At 35.2% G+C, this 24,342-nt stretch overlaps 1 protein-coding gene and 2 pseudogenes across 1 annotated transcript; all 3 read right to left on the reverse strand.

Annotated features, from left to right (window-relative positions):
- Positions 1 to 867: 867 nt before the first annotated feature.
- On the reverse strand, positions 868 to 4,824 carry LOC114390789 (annotated as a pseudogene).
- A 3,380-nt stretch (positions 4,825 to 8,204) lies between these two features.
- LOC114390798 (TMV resistance protein N-like) lies at positions 8,205 to 12,268 on the reverse strand. The gene is made up of 5 exons (XM_028351680.1): positions 11,667 to 12,268; positions 10,367 to 11,480; positions 9,917 to 10,207; positions 9,018 to 9,815; positions 8,205 to 8,923 (listed from the first exon to the last, which is right to left on the reverse strand). The coding sequence occupies exons 1-5, from the start codon at positions 12,137 to 12,139 to the stop codon at positions 8,291 to 8,293; spliced, it is 3,309 nt and encodes a 1,102-aa protein (XP_028207481.1). The 5' UTR covers positions 12,140 to 12,268; the 3' UTR covers positions 8,205 to 8,290.
- Positions 12,269 to 13,961: 1,693 nt separating this feature from the next.
- On the reverse strand, positions 13,962 to 17,308 carry LOC114390048 (annotated as a pseudogene).
- Positions 17,309 to 24,342: the final 7,034 nt, after the last annotated feature.

The raw sequence follows: 24,342 nt of genomic DNA on the forward strand, positions 1-24,342 counted from the left end.
GGTCCTTAAGATATGCTAATTTTTTTTATTTTAATAAGTCACACAACATTTAGAATTTTGGATTAAAATAAGTGACAACTTGCATTTCCAAAGAACTTTTTTTTTATCTAACCTAAAAAAAAATACCTTTTTATCATTTTATTACGTTCAGGAGCTCAAGTGGCCACGTCCCGCAATTTCAGGAAAAAAAATGATCATTTACTTATCTATTTGACATGTTCTTATATCTAACTAATATGATATTAATAATCTTTTGTAAACTTCGATATTTTAACGTGAATGCTAGTTTAGTTGACTTTTTGCTCTTAAATTTACAATTTTAGTTATTTGATAAAAAAAACATTATTCCATTATCATGCCTCAAGTTAAACTAAGTTAGAAATATATTTAAAACACCATATATTACTAAAAGTTTTATGTTCTGTTTATAAGACTGAAATATATTGTCAATAAAAATACAAACATAAATAAATTAATTACTATTCATATTTTTTATTAAAATTAAAATTTTCAAATGTACTTTTAGATCACATATACTAATATTAGTAGTATAAACAAAATGGTAATATATTATTAAATAAGTATACAAAAAAATTACAAATATATTTTTATATTGTTTTATAGTAGAACTTGTAAGAGAAAATCTAAAACTAAACAAAAAGCATATTAAATAATTTTTTTATTTTCTTTTAATTACAGTGTATATATAAGTAGATATATTTTTTACTTATTAAAACTAAACACAATTTTGATATCTGTTGGTTTATGTAGTTTTGAAATCTGACAATAAAAATATATAGAAAGTTAAACTTGAAAGGTTACATATAGAAAAGGTTATATATAGAAAATACATAAAGTGGTGAAAGATGAATATAAATGAGTCAAAAGTACATGATGAAGATAGGGCGAACAGCAGTTGGGTTAAGTCAATTTTTGACAACTGAAACCAAAATAATAAAATAAAAAACCTGAAAAAAACAAGAAAAAAGCTATGGAAAACTTGCGTGTCCACAGAACTATGGTTTGTAGCAAGGTGGGGTTTTCTGATGCAGAACTGCTGAGATAAGGATCATGAAATCGAATATCTTCCTCCATACTGCTTTCTTCTTTGAATATATGGATTCCGGTTGTTTTAATGACTGAGCTCTCTAAGTCTAACACACCTTCTTTTCTTTTTTCTTTTTCAAACGATAATACAGTTTGATATCTAACCTCCACATGGTTCCATTCCTTTCCCCAAGCCACTTCTTCAAACAGATTATTATTTTTGAAACGTAAATCTTGGAGATCAAAGATATATGTATGATCCAATTTCAACATACTTCCTATCTTCTTACTTCCATAATAGAGCGGAAATTTTAGAATTTTTCCATTGATGAACACTTTTGGATTAAGGACACCAATCCCAGTAGACACAGGTGCAATAAGAAGACAAAGAAGTTTGGCAGGGAATTTATTGCGAAACCAGAAAGAACTTGAATGTCCACTGCTTTGCTGATTGAACCACTCTGGTATTCTTGTTCCTGGAAACATAAAACAGGTTCCTCCAGCCTCATGCAGTTTCTGTTAGTCATATAATTCATACAGAATTCATAAGTTTAACAATATTAAGTGCACTATACATCATCAAATCATATACATTATAAAAAAGACAATACCTGATTTAAAAGCATGCTTTTACTCGAGGAAGTCAAGGATGCACAGTTTCTTGCATTGAGATACTTTAAGTTTGGTGGAAGCCCTCTAATTTCCTGAAGATGCTCGCAATGACTCATGTCAACACTTATTAAAAACTGCAATTCTTTGAAGAATTCAGGAAGGATTGTGAAATTATTCCCGGATAGATTTAAATATCCTACATGAGCAAACCTCTTGAAACCTGTTAAAAAAAAATCATCACATAGATTGCAATTCATGGCAGAAAACGAATGTGCCTTTGAAGACGGTATTGGGCCCACTTTTTTTTCACCTTCTTCGGATTCTACCCATTGCCACCTGTTGCAATTTTCAATTTGGAATTGAAACAGTTCGGGCATCATGGATAAGCTACATGGTAACTTAACAATTCCACACCTCCTCAGGGTTAACCAACGGAGTCCAATAAGATTTTGAAATGAGAATGGCAATTCTTTTATGTGAAGGCCATACAAAAAAAGATGCTTTATATTTTCCATCTCTCCTAATATTTCTGGAAAATACTCAAGACTGGAACAGTGAGAAAGTTCAAGTGTTTCAAGAGAGGTCAAGTTGAGAGGCGGAAAACTCGTTAGCTTGCTGCAACCATAAGCACTCAATTTTTTAAGTTTATTCAGAAAACCAATTGAGTCATCAACTGCAACTAAACTCTCGCACTTTTTAAATGAAAGTTCCTTCAAATTTGGGAGATCAGATACATCAGGTATCTTTGTTAAAAATTCGCACTGGTCAAAATTTAAAACTGTTAGATGCCCGAGCTTCTGCAAAGACAAAAAAAAAAGAAAGAAGAACCATATGAATAAATTTAAAGTGAATTTATGAATTCACGGGATAAGGAAAATATACTCTTTTAACTTGCCTTGGATGAGCCATGGAACTCAAATGACGTAATGGAACTGTCAGGTAACTTGCATATAACAAGGTTGATAGGATCAAAGTTAGATGGTAAACAATTTGAAGGATATCTGTGCCATTCCAGTACTCTTAAACCTTCTGGAAAATAATTGGGACCTTTGGAAAATTTTCAATTTCTAATAATAAGTATTTTAAGGTTTTTCATCTTCATGAAGGCGTTTTCATTCCATTCCACTGTTTCTTCTTTGTCAGATATGGAGAAATCCAGACATATGATTTCAATTTTACTAGTCCCCTGTTAATGCAAAAAGTCACGAATCAACCACAATACAACTTGTATGAAATATCAATTGACTCACTTAGAGAAATTTACAAATTATCAAGAAAAAGTTAACTATGATGTAAATATGAGATAGGCAAAAAAAATTTCAACTATTCATGAGCTCACTCACCGTGTTGTCTTTTAAAACTTGAATGATATCTTTTGGTAACAATAATCTCTTGCACTTCCCTGGCTCTTCTGGTGATCTCTGCCGCTCAATTTCTCTACCCATGTCCTGGATCATGTCGTGCATTTCAACAGTATCACAGCAGCTAACCTTTACGAGAGATTTTTCAACCAACACCCCAATATGATGCTTCGTGCAGTTACCATAAAGGACACGGAGTATATCATCAACCTCTGTCCATTTATACCCTTTGAAGCAACAAGCAATGTCAAGAAAAACATTCTTTTGTTCTTCCCCCAAAGCATCAAAGCTTACTTTTAGCATCTCTTGGATTTCATCACTGGGAATTCTTTTATAATGCTCCATAGCAGATTCCCATTCTGCTACAGTTTTTTCAAACAAGTTGGAACCTATGACTTCCAAAGCCAATGGAAGGCCAGAAGCATAAGTTACTACACGATTCAAGACATCCTCATAACTTGGATCAATTTTTTCTCTTTTAAAAGCATTCCACGTAAGCAATTGAAGAGCAGCACTCTGATTTAAAACCTTCACCTCATAGGTTCTTTCAACCTCATGATATTTTAGCAGATGTTTGTCCCGAGTGGTAATGATGACTCTGCTACCAGGACCAAACCAATCAGGTCTTCCAACAATAGCCTTTAATTGCTCGCGCTTATCAACATCATCTAAAATCAAGAGAACCTTCTTTCGTTGGAGCCTATGTTGTATCATTGAAGCTCCTTCTTGCCAACTTGTTAAGGTGATGTCCTTCTCCCCAAGTAATTTTGAAAGAAGGATGCTTTGAAGGTGTTTTAACCCATGTTTATTTGATTCTTCTCTCACATTTTGAAGAAAACAGGATTCATCAAAACGGAGAGCAATCAAATTATAAACTGCCAGAGCAAGTGTTGTTTTTCCTAACCCGCCCATTCCATGGATCCCTATGATGTGGACAACATCATGGGATCCAACATCCAAAAGCTTCCTTACCTCTATCACTTGTGACCCTAGACCAACTGGATAATCCGCAACATGTAAAGGAGAACGATTAATCTCCCTAGAAACCTGCTCAACAATACTCTGGATAAACTTGTATTCATATGCATCTCTGTTTCAAACAAACAAAAAAGTTCTGATGAAGTCAGCCTAAAAGCCTTGCATCCATGTCTTGATAGGTACATTAATTGTCAAGGTTAACAAGAGAATTTCTTTTCTATTTAAATTTTACTAGTTAAATCAATCGACAAGTAAAACCTAATCCAATAAAAACCATAAAGTAAAATATATTACTATGATTGTATACCCATCTTTGAAATGATAGCCACACAAGTCAGCTACTTGTTTCAAAGCGATCCTCCATTTCTGCAGCTTCTCCTTCTTAGCTTTGAACCTCTTCTGATGCTTAGCCATTTCTTCTCCATAACTACCTTTCTGGTGTCTGACATCAGAAGGATCTACGTTGTAAAAGACCGGTATAACCAACAGCCCTTTCCTCTTGCAGTGAAGGATGGTTACAAGTTCATCTAAACAAAATGAGGAAGAAGCATAGTTTTCAGAAAGCACAGTGATAGCAATCCTGGACTCTTGAATTGCCTTCAAAAGTGCAGGTGTTATTTCCTCTCCGCTGTGAAGCTTCTTTTCGTCAAAGAAGGTATGAATTCCCTTGTCACAAAGAGCCCTGTATAGATTGCCAGTGAAACCATGGCGTGTGTCTTCCCCTCTGAAGTTGAGGAACACATCCTAGATGGATGCACGGGAACGTGTTGTTGCAGCCATTATTAGAAGAAAAAAGTTTAGTATGATTATGGTTGATATGGTGGGAGTGTAGAATCAAACTTGAACAAATATGAAAATGAAAGTATACCAAATGTTATAAAAGTCAAGCCAAGCTCTTGTAAAGAAAGATGCTCTGACTTTTTTCATTTTAAAACCTACTTTTTATAATCAAATTATTACAAATAAACAATAAAAGTATTTTTAATAATGGGTACTGTATTTCAAATAATTAATTGGTGGTACTACTAATTCTCCCGCCCCAAAAAGAATTGTTAATTAGAGAATCAAAATATATATTAACTAATAAGTAATCTGATAATTTTTAATCACAAGAGCTTTAAAATTTGTCTTTTATATATATATAAATTTCTCATTGAAAGAGTTTTATAATTACCTTGATTATTTTGCTGAAAACACCCACACATAAGATGTTTTACTTTAAGTCAGATGTATTTGTTCGAAAAGTAATAGAAGTTAATTTTGTATAATAAAAATCATTTTGTAGAAACTAGATCATTTTTCCTCACACATTTCTTGTGGTCTTTTGCAAGAATGAAAAGTTAAAAAGTGTGTTTCATTGCAGTGAATTTCTGGTGGTTCGTGCTTATATATCTGTTTTATTCCCCTGTAAGAGTGCTGATTTTCTTTTAATTCTGTTGGCTGATCAATGCTCATGTATATGTTTCTAAACTTGAAAGTAACGTGATATCCATTCTTCACCTTAAATTTGTAAGAGAATAATTTTCGTTGATGTATATTTCTTTTGCCAGCTCTCCGTCATTTTCGTTGATGTATATTTCTTTTGCCAGCTTTTGATATAAATTTTGTCATAATTGAACAAGATTGAATCATTTAGATAGATAGATAATAGCAACATATTATTTAGTATCGTTCATTTTCTTAAAAGAAAACTTGTGTATACTTGTGAAATGAAACAACGAAATAATAGTTGGTTCACTTTGATTGTTTTTTAAAAAAAAAAACTACATGAAATGAATTACATTATGAGAAAGAACACATACCTAAAAAAAAGAGTAAAGTGAAATTAAGTAGCTCATTCATGCCATTAAGTAAATTATAATAATTTTTCTTAACTTAAGAACAAATGCTACAAATAAATGTTGAGTTTAGAGACGAAACAAATACCAAGTTGAATATGTTGGGGAGGATTCTGCTGAACTCTCTCTTGACGTGATTAATGAAGTTTTTCTCTATTTATCATTATCCTAATGTTCTTTGCACCATCAAATTTACTTTAATTGTGATCTCTCACATAAAAGAGCCTAATCCTCCTAGTTTCATTCTTGATTCCTCAATGAATTCCGTCTAAGTGGGCCACATTACAAATTAGATGCAAATTATACTAGATTAGTTCACACTATTCTTAGAAATGAAGACTTCTAGATGTTCTACCAAGTTCTAAGGACTAAAAGAATTTCCCAACACTTCAATCCTAACAAAGCATATAAATGGATAATCAAGCCACAAATATTAAAGATAACCACAGATAGAAGCAGATAACACTAGCAAATAATATTAAATAGATAGTTAGAGTTTTTACATCAAGAGTGTTGAGTGAAAAACTCTCCAACAATGAAGTGTTTAGCCCTTCATTAGCATGGAGAGCTCAGTACAAGGCTAAAAATAAGGTAGAAATGGAATGGTGAAGTAAAGATATGGAGAAAGCCGCTTGCTTTTCTTCCTTCAGCCTTGGTGCTCTGTTTTCGTCTCACCCACGCTGCATGTGTTGTTTGGCTTCCCCCTCTCTTCTAGCTTTAAAGGCTTTTGGGCTTATCAAATTATGAATGTGCGTTTAGCGAGCATGTCTCGCTGAGTGAGAGTTTCGACTGGGTGCTTAGCAGATGTGGATGCGCTAAGCACGAGAAACGACAAAGGCAGTTACTGGGCAAGCTGGCTGCAGATAAGCACAATGCTCTTTGAATTTACATTCTCTAAGGTTTTTCTCTCACTGGGTGAGCTGGCTTCCTTGCTAAACGGATTAGGCTCGCTTAGCTAATCGCTAAACAAGCTCTTCAGCATGCACTTCCAAATCTTGCTTCCTTAAACCTGAAAATCCAAATGATAATAATATCAATCATCAAAATGAAGCCTCCACCGTATAAAACTCACACAAAATCAATTATATACAAATCTCATGCAAGAAACCATAATACTAATTAGAGTTACATTGCCACTTTTCATCTACTTTTCAATACATTTGGTACTCTTGAATAACAATTATCAGTTTATTTCTTTGGCTACTTCCTATCCTTATTTATGCCACGTTTTTAATTTCCATTCATAAATTTAAAAACAACAAGCTATCAGCCATCCTAAGACAATCCTTATGCAGAAAATGAAGAAGACATTATCTAGCTTAAAGATATTTGATCCAATAAATTGCACTAGTTATTCTTGAGATTTTGTGAAATTTCACAAACTTTTCATACTTTTTTTACCCCTACACTAACCCCTTAATTATTTCGAAAACATTATTCCGATACCTTTTATACATTATACTAATCCACCTTAATTGTTTGAAGAACATTACACTGTGTTCGCTTATAAAGAAAGTAGTTGTAAATGTTAAAAAAACAAGAAAGACTTGTGCAATTTCACGAAATCTCAAAAAATATATATTGGTGTAATTTATTATATATACTTGATTTAATTAATTTAGAGAGGCATATAGAAGTAGAAGTAAACAGAAATCTATTTATATGCCCAACTCAAACTCAATAAGAATCCTAGGTAGGCATTCTGCTTACAAGTATACAAAATTTAACTTTCTCAACTGCTATGAACAGTTGATATAGATCATATAGGAGTATGCCAGCTAAATCCTAAGAAGTACACTTTCAAAATTTAACTAATTGAAGTTTTTCTGGTTCCTGATCAAATTATTTAGCATAACCAGCAGGAACCTGATCATCATAGCAATTAGAAGGGTAAAAGTTGAACCTGCAAAAGCAAAAAAGTGAAAGATCTAAATTTGTATTGACTGAAATATTTAAAATGGGTAAATAACCAATTTCCTATATGAAAGTGTAAAACAATGTTAATTTAATTCCTAAAAGTAATAAAATGAAGGAAAGAAGAAATCTCCTTACCGTATCACTTTAGTTCCTAAACTTAATACTTATTGTCATTTAATCCACGAAGCTATGCTTATATTTTTAAGTCACACAACATTTAGAATTTTTGGACTAAAATTGAAATATATTATTAAATAAATATACAAATATATTATTATATTGTTTTATAGTAGAACTTGTAAGGGAAAATCTAAAACTAAACAAAAAGTATATTAAACAATTTTTTTTACTTTCTTTTAATTACAATGTATATATAAGATATCTGTTGGTTTATGTAATTTTAAAATCTAACTATAAAAATATACAGCAAGATAAAACTTGAAAGGTTATATATAGAAAATGCATAAAGTCGTGAAAGATGAATATAAATGAGTCAAAAGTACATGATGAAGATAGGGTAAACACCGGTCAGTTGGGTTAAGTGAATTTTTGACAACTGAAACAAAAATAATAAAATAAAAAACATGAAAAAAATAAGAAAAAAGCTATGGAACGTGTCCCAAAGGCTATGGTTTGTAGCAACGATGGGCTTTCTGATGCAGAACTGCTGAGATAAGGATCATCAAATCGAATATCTTCCTCCATACTGCTTTCTTTGAATATATGGATTCCACTTGCCTTAATGATTGAGCTCTCTAAGTCTAAGACACCTTCTTCTCTCTTTTCTTTTTCATAGGCTAACACACTTTGATATCTAACCTCCACATGGTTCCATTCCTTTTCCCTAGCCATTTCTTCAAACCGATTATTATTTATGAAAGCAGACGCTTGGAGATCAAAGATATATGTATGATCCAAGTTCAACCTACTTTTTATCTCGTGTCTTCCAAAATAGGGCCGAATTTCTTGAAATTTGCCATTGATGAACACCTTTGGATTAAGGACAACAATCCCAGTAGACACAGGTGCAATAAGAAGACAAAGAAGTTTGGCAGGGAATTTATTACGAAACCAGAAAGAACTTGAAGGTCCACTGCTTTGCTGATCGAACCACTCTGGTATACTTGTTCCTGTAAACATAAAATTGGTTCCTCCAGCCTCATGCAGTTTCTGTTAGTCATCATTCATAAAGAATTCATAAGTTTAACAACATTAGGTGCACTATGCATCATCAAATCCTGTACAGTAACAAAAAAGACAATACCTGATTTAAAAGCATGTTTTTACTCGAGGAAGTCAAGGATGCACAGTTTCTTGCATCGAAATACTCTAAGTTTGGTGGAAGACCTCTAATTTCCTGAAGATGCTCGCAATCACTCACCATAAGTGATCTTAATAATTGCAATTCTTTGAAGAATTCAGGAAGGATTGTGAAATTATTCCCCGACAGATTTAAATGTCCTACACGAGCAAAGGTCTTGAAACCTGTTAAAAAAAAATCATCACATAGATTGCAATCCTTGGCCGAAAACCGATGTGCCTTTGAAGATGGTATTGAGCCCACTTTTTTTTCACCTTCTTCCGATTCTACCCATTGCCACCTGTTGCAATATTCCATATGGAATTCAAACAGTTCGGGCATCATCGCTAAGCTACAAGGTAACTTAACAATTCCACAGCTCCTCAGGGTTAACCAACGGAGTCCAATAAGATTTTGAAATGAAAATGACAATTCTTTTATGGGAAGGCCATACAAAAAAAGATGCTTTATGTTTTCCATCTCTCCTATTATTTCTGGAAAATATTCAAGACTGGAACATTGAGAAAGTTGAAGTGTTTGAAGAGAGGTCAAGTTGAGAGGCGGAAAACTCTTAAGCTTGCTGCAACCATACGCACTCAATTTTTTAAGTTTATTCAGAAAACCAATTGAGTCATCAACTGCAACTAAACTCTCACACTCTTCAAATGAAAGCTCCCTCAAATTTGGGAGATCAGATACATCAGGTATCTGTGTTAAAAATTTGCAGTTGTCAAACTTCAAAACTGTTAGATGCCCGAACTTCTGCAAAGGAAAAAAAAATAAAATAAATAAGAACCAAATGAATAAATTTAAAGTGACTTTATTAATTCACGGGATGAGGAAAATATACTCTTTAAACTTGCCTTCGATGGGCCATGGAACTCAAACGACGTCATACAACTGTCAGGTAACTTGCATATAACAAGATTGTTCGGATGAAAGTTAGATGGTAAACAATTTGAAGGATATCTGTGCCATTCCAGTACTCTCAAACCTTCTGGAAAATAATTGGGACCTTTGGAAAATTTGTCATTTCTAATAATAAGTATTTTAAGGTTTTCCATCTTCATGAAGGCGTTTTCATTCCATTCCACTGTTTCTTCTTTGTCAGATATGGAGGAATCCAGGCATATGATTTCAATTTTACTAGTTCCCTGTTAATACAAAAAGGCACGAATCAACCACAATACAACTTGTGTGAAATATCAATTGACTCGCTTAGAGAAATTACAAATTATCAAGAAAAAGATAACTACAATGTAACTTTGAGATAGACAAAAAAACAAAAATCAACTATTCATGAGTTCACTCACGGTGTTGTCTTTAAAAACTTGAATTATATCTTTTGGTAACCATAATCTCTTGCACTTCCCTGGCTCTTCTGGTGATCTCTGCCGCTCAATTTCTCTACCCATGTCCTGAATCAAGTCGTGCATTTCAACAGTATCAGTACCATAACAGTTAAGCTTTATCAGAGATTTTTCAACCAACACCCCAATATGATGCTTCTTGCAGTTACCATAAAGAGCACGGAGTATATCATCAACCTCTGTCCATTTATACCCTCTGAAGCAACAAGCAATGTCAAGAAAAACATTCTTTTGTTCTTCCCCCAAAGCATCAAAGCTTACTTTTAGAATCTCTAGGATTTCATCACTGGGAATTCTTTTATAATGTTCCATAGCAGATTCCCATTCTGCTACAGTCTTTCCAAACAAGTTGGAACCTATGACTTCCAAAGCCAATGGAAGGCCAGAAGCATAAGTTACTACACGATTCAAGACGTCCTCATAACTTGGATCAATTTTTTCTTTTTTAAAAGCATTCCACTTAAGCAATTGAAGAGCAGCACTCTGATTTAAAACCTTCACCTCATAGGTTCTTTCAACCTCATGATATTTTAGCAGATGTTTGTCCCGAGTGGTAATGATGACTCTGCTACCGGGACCAAACCAATCAGGTCTTCCAACAATAGCCTTTAATTGCTCGCGCTTATCAACATCGTCTAAAATCAAGAGAACCTTCTTTCGTTGGAGCCTATGTTGTATCATTGAAGCTCCTTCTTGCCAACTTGTTAAGGTGATGTCCTTCTCCCCAAGTAATTTTGAAAGAAGGATGCTTTGAAGGTGTTTTAACCCATGTTTATTTGATTCTTCTCTCACATTTTGAAGAAAACAGGATTCATCAAAACGGAGAGCAATCAAATTATAAACTGCCAGAGCAAGTGTTGTTTTTCCTAACCCGCCCATTCCATGGATCCCTATGATGTGGACAACATCATGGGATCCAACATCCAAAAGCTTCCTTACCTCTATCACTTGTGACCCTAGACCAACTGGATAATCCGCAACATGTAAAGGAGCACGATTAATCTCCCTAGAAACCTGCTCAACAATACTCTGGATAAACTTGTATTCATATGCATCTCTGTTTCAAACAAACAAAAAAAGTTCTGATGAAGTCAGCCAAAAAGGCTTGCATCCATGTATATTAATTGTCAAGGTTAACAAGAGAATTTCTTTTCTATTTAAATTTTACTAGTTAAATCAATAGACAAGTAAAACCTAATCCAATAAAAACTATAAAGTAAAATATATTACTATGATTGTATACCCATCTTTGAAATGATATCCACACAAGTCAGCTACTTGTTTCAAAGCGATCCTCCATTTCTGCAGCTTCTCCTTCTTAGCTTTGAACCTCTTCTGATGCTTAGCCATTTCTACCCCATAACTACCTTTCTGGTGTCTGACATCAGAAGGATCTACGTTGTAAAAGACCGGTATAACCAACAGCCCTTCACTCTTGCAGTGAAGGATGGTTACAAGTTCATCTAAACAAAATGAGGAAGAAGCATAGTTTTTAGAAAGCACAGTAATAGCAATCCTGGACTCTTGAATTGCCTTCAAAAGTGCAGGTGTTATTTCCTCTCCTCTGTGAAGCTTCTTTTCGTCAAAGAAGGAATGAATTCCCTTGTCACAAAGAGCCCTGTACAGATTGCCAGTGAAACCATAGCGTGTGTCTCCCCCTCTGAAGTTTAGGAACACATCGTAGATGGATGCACCGGAACGTGTTGTTGCAGCCATTATTTGATGAAAAAAGTTTAGTATGATTATGGTTGATATGGTGGGAGTGTAGAATCAAACTTGAACAAACATGAAAATGAAAGTATACCAAATGTTATAAAAGTCAAGCCAAGCTCTTATAAAGAAAGATGCTCTCACTTTTTTTCATTTTGAAACCTACTTTTTATAATCAAATTATTACAAATAAACAATAAAAGTATTTTTAATAATGGGTACTGTATTTCAAATAATTAACTGGTGGTACTACTAATTCTCCCGCCCCAAAAGGAATTGCTAATTAGAGAATCAAAATATATATTAACTAATAAGTAATCTGATAATTTTTAATCACAAGAGCTTCAAAATTTGTCTTATATATATATATATATATATATATATATATATATATATATATATATATATATATATATATAAATTTCTCATTGAAAGAGTTTTATAATTACCTTGATAATTTTGCTGAAGACACCCACGCATAAGATGTTTTACTTTAAGTCAGATGTATTTGTTCGAAAAGTAATAGAAGTTAATTTTGTATAATAAAAATCATGTGAAAATATGAAAAATGTTAACCAATAATTTAGGACATTAATTGATTAAAAAATAAAAAAAATGAAAAATATCAAATACGATATACTTTTTTTTGTAATTTTCAATGAAACTTATTATTTTCGTAAAGCAATTTTAATTTTGGTGGGTCAAATTAGATTTTACATATTTTATTTTTACCTTTACTTTCCAATTTATAATAAATTTTTAATCAAATTTAAAGATTAATACACTGAATAAGTGGTTTGCCAAACTGCTAGTTTTTTTTTTTTTTAGCAAGAAGGCATTCCTGATACTCTTCTTGATGCATATTAATAGTATTCTTTACGTCATCAAAAATAAAATATACTGAATAATATTTTTCAATTTATCTTTCATTGTATTCAAACTTCTTTCTCATTATAGCCGACTTTTCTACGCATGAATATTGCCATCCTAAAAAAGGAATAATATTCATATTCGTTTTAATTTTAAATTAAACAGCCGCGTTTCATTTGCTTCTCTGACTAAAAGGCAGAAAAACAAACGTGTAGACCTTAAAATATTGATGACTTATAAAATATTTAAAAAATAAAAAAAGGCTGAGATAACATTTATGAGAAAATAAAAATGTGTTAAACACTCAATTTAGGTGGCTGAACATGTATGAAAAATATATATTGAGAGAATTAATATTTATAAAAGTCTAAATAAAACTTGTGAATTTATTTAAAAATAGATTTTATGTCATTAAGTTGTTGGTACAAAATAATTTTAGTTACCTTTGTCAAAAAATTTAGTTAATCATTTTTAATAAGAACTGACATTTTAATTATATTTTTTTATCTGTAAATTAAAATTTGAAATTGAGATTTTATTTAAGGAGTTCTAGTCAACTTTTGCTTGAACAAATCACATTATTTGATGAAAATAATTTAATTATTAAAGGTGGAAAGAAAAAAAAAATATAAAAATAAAATTATTATAAAATATTTAAAAGTAAATAAATAATGTCTATTAACATAATCTATTGAAAAGAAGATACAATTAGTAAAAAAAAAAAAAAAAGAGCCAAATAGGGATGGCAAGGTCTTCTCCATATTAGAAAATCAATCTGGGATAAGACAGAGTATATTACCTTTTTTATCTTCTATATGTGCTAACAAAACATCAACAGCAAAAATATAGAATAGCTTATAATGATTTATATCCTCTAAACGTCTCTTTATTTAACTTGTCCATCAGTAGAATCATCATTTTCAATTATTGACACACACACACGGCTTACAAATCAGAATAAGGTACAACATCCATTCCGCTGAATAAACATAGAATTAATACAAATTAACCTATATACAAATAGATTGCAACATATATACTCGCTTATATTTTTTAAAAATAACATACAAAGCTCTCAGCCTCTTAACTGGTGCCATACTTAGCCTTGTAGTCTTGCCAAAGCTGATAAACTGGTTTTCCCAGTAACTGAACAAAGAGTTGACCACTGTAACCATCCCTCATCTGCTGGTTCAATTGTGCCACAAACCCACTTTTGAGAGAATCACAATAGTCAAGAAAATGAGCAGTAACATCATAACCCTGGTCCCATTTCTCTCCTTCCCCTGCTTTCACCCAGTGACTAGCTGCATAATTTGCCTTCATCCTAACATAGTCTGCAATACCTTCAATTAATCCACTAGGAGTTTGGCCATTTCCATTCCACTGCCAAACGTGGACCATTTCATGGTACACCACCCCTGTGATTTCTGTTTTCACATCCCCACTATAGTCATTGACATATCTTGCATTCACGTGAATCTCATCGTTGCTGGTATATGCAACGCCATCCACGAACAAGTTTACTTTTTGCACATCTTTTCTATCAGCAGGAGCGTTTTGCTGGAGCACCCCCCATATGAATCGGGTGGCTGAGTCGAGCGTTTGTTTGGCGTAATCTTCCCCTATTGCATCACGGAAACGAACGCCACCAGAGGTTGAGAGGGCGTTGTTGGTGACAGTGTACGTAATCAACTGCAAGTGTTCCTTGCATTGCTGCAGCTAGAAACACGAAGAAGCATTGTCATGGTTGCTTTCATTTGGTTTCTCTTAGAGAACAAGTGTTTGGCTGCTTGTTGTAAAAGTAAAGTGTGGGGTCCTTTATGTTATAAAAATTAAAGAGAAAGCTAGTGGTGGTTCCACGCCATTAACGTAACGACATTTTTGATGAATCTTCCTGGTAGTCGGGGTGTCGTGTTGTATGACGTAGTCCAACTTTTTAGTAAGAGTTAGGGGAGAGGGCAACATGTATATTGTGTCATGAAATTGTTGGGGAAATTCAAGGGGACTAAAGATTTATACCAATGAACCACATAAGGAAATTTAACACCACATTTTAATTCAAAACTTCAAAAATTAGGTTTATGAATCTTTTACTCATTTATATGATGTTCAATTTTTTCTCACTTTTATGAGATCTGGAACTGCACCTCATACTTACTCCAATACAACAGAAGGTGAGAAGTAAGCCATTTGGCGCCAGAATAGACTAGCTAGACAACATTATATAATTTAATTATGTATATTTTTATCAAAGAATTATATATATTTTTATCGATTATTTTAATTATTTATCACATTATATAATTTAATATAACATAACAAGATATTTTTATCATAATAAAAAAATTAAACTTGAAGAAAAAGTAAAATTCTCACTTTTTGTTATTGGAGAATTTTCGTGAGAAACTAATTAAAAAATATTTTTAGAAAACATTATTTAGGAATGCAATTTTTTAAAAAATAATGTATACTAAAATGAGAAATTAAGTTTTTCATCTTATGATTATCAGAAAATTAAAAATTTATCTTCTACCAAATACTATAAAAAAAATGATCCGTACTTATTACTACTTACAAACATTTTTACTTATGGAACCGCGGACATGATTATTTTAGGTAAAACTGGAGAGAAAAAACTTCCACCTACAATTATTTGATATAGTTAGGTAAACTCTTGACAAACCCTTTCATGTAAATGTCGTTATCTTTGCTCTTAAAAACAATTGTCTTGTTTCTTTGGAAATATTTCTACTATGCTCTTTTAGACCATGGGGAAAATACTGACTTTGTATGCTTAATTGTTTGGAAAATTTTAGGTGTTAATGCTATAAAATGACAACTAGTTGGGTGCAGTAGGAATTGATGGAAATTCTGTTCTTAGTTAAAGAAAAGTAGCACTTGAGTAGTGACATTCTTTAAAAATAAAAATATGTAGACAATTGTTTGTGTTCTGAAATCAACAGAGTTTTTGATAAATAGTAACAGTTTTGATATTAATCCAGAAGGAGCACGACCATCCCCATTCCACTGCCAAACGTGCACCATTTCATGGTACAGCACACCTGTTATCTCTGTTTTCACGTCCCCTTTTATTGTTTCCATGCATGTCATCAACGAATAAGCTTACCCTTCTGCACATTTTTTCTGTCAGAAGGGTTGCTTTGCTGAAAGATCCTCCATATGAATTGGGTGGCGGAGTCAAGTGTTGGCTTGGCGTATTCAGCTCCTATTAAAAGAGGCAAAGGGTGGGGTCAATCTTATTAGGCTCAGGTTTAAATTTAATAGAATTATTATGAATAATAATTTTTTTAAAGTATTTAATGTAATTATATTTAGAATTAGAATATAAAACTTCATAAGCTGGAACAATTATAAAATAAATTTTTAGTACCTAGAAGTTTATTACTCGAATTTTTAAATTTTAGAATGTAAAAGTTAAAATTTTAACCTTGTTTTTATCATAAATACTACCAGAATAAGATTAAAAAACAAGATTAAAAAGTAAACTGAAATAAATAATGCAAATTTAATTGATCTTCCTAGAGACCTCCTCAACAATATTCCCAATAAACTTGTATTCATATGAATCTCTGTTTCAAACAAACAAAAAAAGTTCTAATGAAGTCAACCCAAAAGCCTTGCATCCATGTCTTGGTAGGTATATTAATTGTCAAGGTTAACAAGAGCATTTCTTTTCTATTTAAATTTTACTGGTTAAATCAAAGACAAGTAAAACCTAATCCTATAAAAACCATAAAGTAAAATATATTAGTATGATTGTATACCCATCTTTGAAATGATAGCCAGACAAGTCAGCTACTTGTTGCAAAGCCATCCTCCATTCCTGCAGCTTCTCCATCTTAGATTCGAACCTTTTCTGATGCTTAGTCATTGCTTCTCCATAACTACCTTTCTGGTGTCTGACATCAGAAGGATCTACTTTGTAAAAGACCGGTATAACCAACAGCCCTTCACTCTTGCAGTGAAGGATGGTTACAAGTTCATCTAAACAAAATGAGGAAAAAGCATAGTTTTCAAAAAGCACAGTAATAGCAATCCTGGACTCGTTAATTGCGTTGGAGAGTGCAGGTGTTATTTCGTCTCCTCTGGGAAGCTCCTGATCATCAATGAAAGTGTAGATTCCCCTGTCACCAAGAGCTTTGTAGAGGTTGCCAGTGAAACCATTGCGTGTGTCTAAACCTCTGAAGCTGAGGAACACATCGTAGATGGATGCAAGGGAACGTGTTGTCGCAGCCATTATCAGAATAAAAAAATTTAGTATGGTAATGGTTGATATGATAGGAGTGTAGAATCAAACTTGAACAATTATAAAGATGAAAGTATAGCAAATGTTATAAAAGTCAAGTCAAGCTCTTATTATCCATCAATAAATTTAATAAATATTTTATATTAATGTCACGATAAAGAATATCTTTAATATACACTTAATTCCTAATTAACTACCTACAAGTTATGAGACTAGTTGTAAAAAAATTATATTTTATAATCAGATCATTTACAAACTAAGCATTTTCTTTTGTAGAAGTATAAAATTATTTTTAATATTTGCTAATGTATTTAAAATAATTAACTGGTGGTACTAAATTTCAATTTCTCCCCGTCCCCCATTAAAATTGTTAGACGTAAAAAATTAGTAAATTTCACAAATTCTGTGAGCTGCGATTAATGTGCAAGAGCACATTCTTTCAACTCCAAGTTCAAGGCTATATTCGGAAATTTAGCTCTCAAAAAGGAAACCAAATTCAAAATTATGATTCATTTAACTTTCCATAGGATGATAACTAGATGTTTGTTCCAAAGCAAAGGACGTTTAGATAAATAAATCTAAGTTGGTGGAAATTAATTTAAAACTGAATTACAATTTTAGTTTTCAAACAATATTTTCAGATCGAATTCAATTTTTACATACTATTAATATAAAAAATTATCCTACCAATTCATCAGAAATAAAAGTAGACGTGACTTGTGAAGTGGTTAATATTTCAATAGTTAATTATATACATATTTAATTATTATTATTATAATTAATTATAGAAATAAGTTTTATATCTAATTTTTTTAAATAAAATACTACTTTAAAATAATATATTTTATTTAAATAGTTTTAAAAATACTTTTTGTATGAAATTTTTTATTATAAATATAAATTTATTAGTTCCTGATAACTAAAAACGGTTATTAATTCCTTTTTAAAAAACATAAAGTTATTAATCACCTACTATTGTGACCATAAAATTTCTGATAACAAATCACATGTGCCCATGCCAAGTTGCCAACTCCAATCCAACCATTGTTCTTTAGGTCAAAGTCCAAGAACATGAGCTGAATGGGTTACCAATTTAAAAATAACGCATCCCCCCTCTGAATGTGAGATATACCACTTGTTACTTTGGTCTCCTGGCGTCATTGTCAAGATGTTTTCAAACTCAACACTGATTGAAGCTCCTTGGGGAATCAGTCCTGATCCTTTGGGTTAGGTTGACATTTTCAGTGATTTCTCTTGGGAAATGGTTGGTTTGCTTTTCTGGTTTGTGTACATGTTGCTATGCAAACATTGATGCTTAACTCTTTGCCATCTTTCATGATCTCAATGTAGCTCCGAGCTCCGGTTATTGTTATTGGCATTGGCATTAATTACATACTTATGACATTCTTTATCTCAACATTATTATAAATAAATAAAACATAAAAATATTGATCATCAAATTTATGCAGTTAAAAGATTCACATTTATTTTAGTATTATCAAATAAGACTTATTAAAAAATAATCATCTCAAAATAAGGCCGTCAAAATTTGCAAAAAATATTTTTTTAAATTAATGAGGTAAAATAATCGCCTACATGCAATGTGGTGTCATGTAAGTAAAAAACCACTCTGAGACATTTAGGAATACATAACAAGACACACCACACAATGGGTATGTTAGGTCACTATCACTAAGTAAAATCATAAGGTGACCAGCCAGTGTTACTCTGTTTTGCGAGAATATTCCAACCATATGAGATCAATTTAAACTTAAAGAAGTACTCAAATCGAATGGTTTTACCCTCAAGGTCTAGACTCCCAAGAATCCGTTAGGGTCTCACCTTCCTAATTCAGGTCCAACCCTTCAAACAATTTTTGCAAGCAGATATTGCTCGTGAATTATATAATACCCATGAACTCACACTTGTGTTTTAAACACGTTTAACATATTGCGCTACAATTTAACACTAATTCCTAACTAGAAAACCTACATTCTCCCTTTAACATTGTGCATCAATATTTTTCTCAAGATAAACACTGGTCGGGTAATTGTATAATTCACAACTCAAAACACAAGTAATGTCACATCAAGTGTTAACCACACACTTATGCACAACTAACACAACTAAAACTTATGTTTACAACTTCACATCTCATTATGTCACAATCAACCATCTCATGTTTATATGTATCTCGCAATTTAACACATTCAACTTTACACTTATACTCAATCCCCATAACAATATAATAATTTCAAAGTAATATATTATTCTACAACTCATCATATACTCAATTTATCAATTATATACAATTTTAATTACAATTTCATAATTTTGATATAACTATTTGGTACACTAATCTTATTCAAAATACAAATAAATTATACAAAAATATTTCTAAATTCACGGGGAGTAAAGTATACAAATAAATTATACAAAAATATTTAAAAAACTATATTTATTTTATTTTATAAATAAGTACAAAAATGTCACAATATTTTTCTCTATTTTTAAATATTTATGAAAATGAAAAGTAAGATATAATATGTAAAGCATATATTGCTATTTTGGACTTTTTTTGGGGGGATGTTGTTACCATGACTATCCACTTTCTCCCTCGAAAGACAAGGCATCCAATTTTAATATGATACATTAAGGGATGTTTGGTAGAAGAAAAATACTTTCTGTTATGGTTCGCGTCAGGGATGGGGTAGAGGAAGGAGATGAAAACGCAGAATGTTCACAAGCCCTTATTCGAGAAAGGGGAAAACTCCTTTATTTCTTGAAGGATAATGTTCTTACATTCTACGATTATACATGTTCAGTATTTAAAGTGATTCTACGTAACTGCCTAACAAATTCAGTTACGTCTAACGGTATCGGGTTCGAGTAGAACACGTGGTCCAAGCTTTCGAAAATTAAGCACGTGTGGTGTAAGCTTGCCCTAACTACCCCTGGTTATGTTTGGGCCTTTATGGAGAGCCATGCAGGTTGGCAACGTGATAATCCTTCAGGTGAAATGGTGCGGACCTGACTCGTGCTGGTCTGAGTCGTGACTGGGCCGAGTCACTAACAATACCTCCTCCTTCCAAGTCCACCTTGTCCTCAAGGTGGTAAAGCTCGCGTAGGGAGGACCATGGTCCCACGATGTGTCCTCTGGTGGTTCGCCTACCCACTGGGTGAGGACCAGTTGTGTGGGGGGGGGGGGGGGGGTCCGTAGAGTCATCGAGTTTTGTATCTAGGAAGCATAGTGGTCGTCGTAACAGTTCCTTAGAGAGAGTTCCGAGGGTCCAAGTGTCTGTGAGAGGGGGTTGGGGTCCATGGTGAGCTCGGAGGAGCGAAGAGTGAAAAACGGGGTGGATCTGAGAATGGGGTGGAAGACGCAGGCGGTAAGCCACAGAACCAATGCGTTCTTCAATCTGGAAGGGCCCAAAGAATCGTTTGGAGAGCTTGGGGTGGTGGTGACCGGAAATGGAGGTTTGACGGCCAGGGCGTAGTCGCACGTAGACCCATTGTCCGACGAAAAATGAAACATCATCACGCTTAGCATCAGCATAGTGTTTCATTGTAAGTTGGGCCTTTTGTAATTTCTTCTGAAGCCGGGAGTGTAGAGCTTGTCGTGACTCGAGCAAGGTCTGAGCAGCTTCATTGTTGGTTGTATTAGGAAGGTAGTCATGTGCAACTGGTGGTGGTTTTCCGTAAATGATCTCGAACGGTGTTGAGCCTGTGCTGGAGTGCAGAGACGTGTTATAACACCACTCTGCAAGGGCCAAGTAATTGAACCAGGCCGTGGTTTGGGAGTGGACAAAGCATCAGAGGTATTGCTCGAGAACTCTATTCATTACTTCCGTCTGCCCGTCCGATTGGGGGTGATAGGCCGTGCTGAGACGCAGTTGAGTGCCGGAAAGTCTAAACAGTTCACGCCAAAAGTTGCTTAAGAAAATTGGATCGCGATCGGACACGATGCTCTTTGGGAAGCCATGTAATTTACAGACGATTTGCAGGAAGAGGTTAGCTACTTTGAAGGCAGTGAAACTAGTTGGTAAAGCACCTAAGTGTACCCCTTTAGAGTATCTATCTACGGCAACAAATATGACTGTGAAGCCATTAGAGGGAGGAAGGTGTGTAATGAAATCCATAGACAGGTCTTCCCAGACCCCCGTAGGTAATGGCAGTGGCTGCAGAAGGCCTGTCGGGCGCTTGGAGGAGTTCTTATTTTGTTGGCACACTGAGCACTCCTTGATGAAGCGACGAACATCGTGCTTGAGGTTGGTCCAGAAGAAATTGGATTGGACTCGATGGGTTGTCTTCGCAACTCCGAGGTGGCCACCTAACGGGGTTGTGTGGTACTCTGATAGTAGACTGGGAATGCAGGGATTGTTGCTATTTAACTATATTCGACCCTGGAACAATACGAGATTGTTGCAGAGGGTATAGCCAGGGTGGTTTGCTGGGTTGGACTGTATCGAATGCATGAGTTGCTGAAATTCCGGGAGGGACTCCAATGACTTTCGAATGTCATTGAGGAAGTCCAGCTGGGGAACTGAGAGGATTAAGAGCTGGCCGGTGGATGAGGGGGGTCAAGAAAGAGCATCGGCAACCACGTTGGAAGATCCAACTTTATATTGTATGGAGTAATCATAACCTAATAATTTGGAGAGATAATAATGCTGCTCCGGGGTTTGTATTATTTGCGTCATGAGCTCGCGAATGCTTTTGTGGTCCGTGAGGATCGTGAATGGGCGTCCTAAGAGATATTGTCGCCATTTTCTAACAGCTGCGACAATGGCATGGAGTTCACGAATGTATGTTGAAGCTTGGGTCAAACAAGGGGTGAGACTCTTGCTGAAATATGCCAAAGGATGTCCACTCTGTGTGAGGACTGCTCCGATAGCGGTTGCTGATGCATCAGTTTCAATCACGAAGGGAGTGGAGAAGTTGGGTAGGGCTAACACGGGGGCGTTTGTCATGGCGAATTTGAGCTGGGAAAAGGCCTCCTGAGATTCTGAGGTCCAGGTGAATGCATCCTTGCAGAGTAAGCTCGTGAGGGGAGCTGCGATGGTGGCGTACCCCTTTATAAACTTTATGTAGAATCCGGTGAGGCCTAAAAATGCTCGGAGTTCCTTGGCGGTCCTCGGGTTTGGCCATTGCACCATAGCTTGGATCTTCGAAGGTTCTGGAGTAACTCCCTTGCCGGAAACAACATGCCCGAGGTATTCAATGGTCTCTTGGGCAAACGAGCACTTGGATTGCTTGAGATAGAACTCACCATGCTGTAGAGTTTCGAAGATAGTTTCCAGATGTTGAAGGTGAGATGACAGCGAGCTGCTATAAACTAGAATGTCATCGAAGAACACTGTTACAAATCTGCGTAAAAATGGTTGCAACAGGTTGTTCATGGCCGATTGAAAGGTGGATGGGGCATTGCTGAGCTCGAAGGGCATAACCAGATATTCGAAATGGCCATTATGCGTCCGAAACGCTATTTTCTCCACATCTTCTTCGTGCATCAGGATTTGGTGAAATCCTTGCCGGAGATCGAGCTTGGAGAACTAGGTGGCCTGTCCTAGCTTGTCGAGGAGCTCGTCGATCGTTGGTATAGGAAAACGATCTCGAATGGTAACTGTGTTGAGCGCCCTGTAGTCCACACACAGTCTCCATGTGCCGTCTTTCTTCTTAACGAGGAGGACCGGCGAGGAGTAGGGACTGAGACTGGGGCGAATGAGGCCGGCGGAAAGCAACTCAGAAACTTGTTTCTCAATTTCATTCTTTTGGAAGTGTGGGTACCTGTAAGGCCTCACGTTTATCAGGGCTGTGGAAGGGGCTAATGTAATTCGGTGAACCACTTGTCGTGGTGGGGGTAGTCTGGATGGGGACTGAAATAGGTGGTTATAACGGAGAAGAAGGTGCTGGATGGAGGGAAGAGGGTGTTGGGCCGGGGCAGTTTCGGTTCGGGTAACGGGCTGAACACTCAGTTGGTAAAAGGCCGAGGTGGAGCCGGTTTGAAGGAACTGTTTCAGTTGGGTTGCGGAAACGGGTTCAGGCCCACATGTAGCGTCTGCTGCTAAAGACACCTCCTGACCCTGGTGTGTAAAGTTCATGATACCAGATGTGTAGTCTGTCGTTATCGGGCCCAACTTCTTCAGCCAGTCGATGCCTAGGACCGCATCAGCTCCATTGATTTGCAGGAGGTGGAATGATACGAGGAATTGGTGGCCTTGGACGGTGACTAATGTCTCTGAGCAAACCTGGTTACAATCTAAGGTGGAACCGTTGCCCACTAAGACTTGGAGGGACCGAGTTGCTTGGACTGGTAGCTTCAGGAATTGAGCGATGCGCGGTTGAAGGAAGTTATGCGTACTTCTGCTATCAATCAAAATGGTTAACTGCGTGTTCTTGATGGTGCCATAGAGCCGAAAGGTGTCTGTGGATGGTAATCCTGACAACGCATGAAGGCTGATATGTGAACAAGTCGAATCTGGTGAGGGCTCGGGTTTGTCATCAATGGCAGAAGGTGGTGTCTGTTCGAGCTCGAGTATGCTTTCTTCAGTGGTGGAGGTTTGTTCATCAGCAATGAGGAGCATGACGCGTCCTTTACAACGATGATTAGTGCTCCACTTCTCGTCACAATTGTAACATAGTCCTCTTTCTCGTCGGAAAGCGATCTCGGCCGGAGTTCGTTGCACAAATGGAGGTTTTGCTTTAATGGTGGGATTGGGATTGAAGGGCGGCGAGGGTTTAGGTGGAAATGGATTGCGTGGGGCCAATACCGCTTTATCTCGAAGCTTCTATTCTTGAAGCTTGGCAAGGGCAGTAGCTTGCAGGAGCGAAATAGGTTGAAGGGTCATTACCTCACGGCAAACCTCTGGGCATAATCCTAAAATGAAACAGCTTAAAAGAAATGGGGGAGGAAGGCCTACCACTCGGTTTGCAAGACGTTCGAATTCGGTTAGGTAGTCATTAACTGTTCCCTTCTGCGTTAACTTGAATAGTGCCCCCTTGGGGTCCTCGTAAAACGTTGGTGCGAAGCGCGACTCAAGGGCTTCGAGGAAGCTTTCCCAGGAGGTGATCA

The sequence above is a fragment of the Glycine soja genome, chromosome 16 (genome assembly GCF_004193775.1).
Source record: "Glycine soja cultivar W05 chromosome 16, ASM419377v2, whole genome shotgun sequence".
Lineage (NCBI taxonomy): Eukaryota > Viridiplantae > Streptophyta > Magnoliopsida > Fabales > Fabaceae > Glycine > Glycine soja.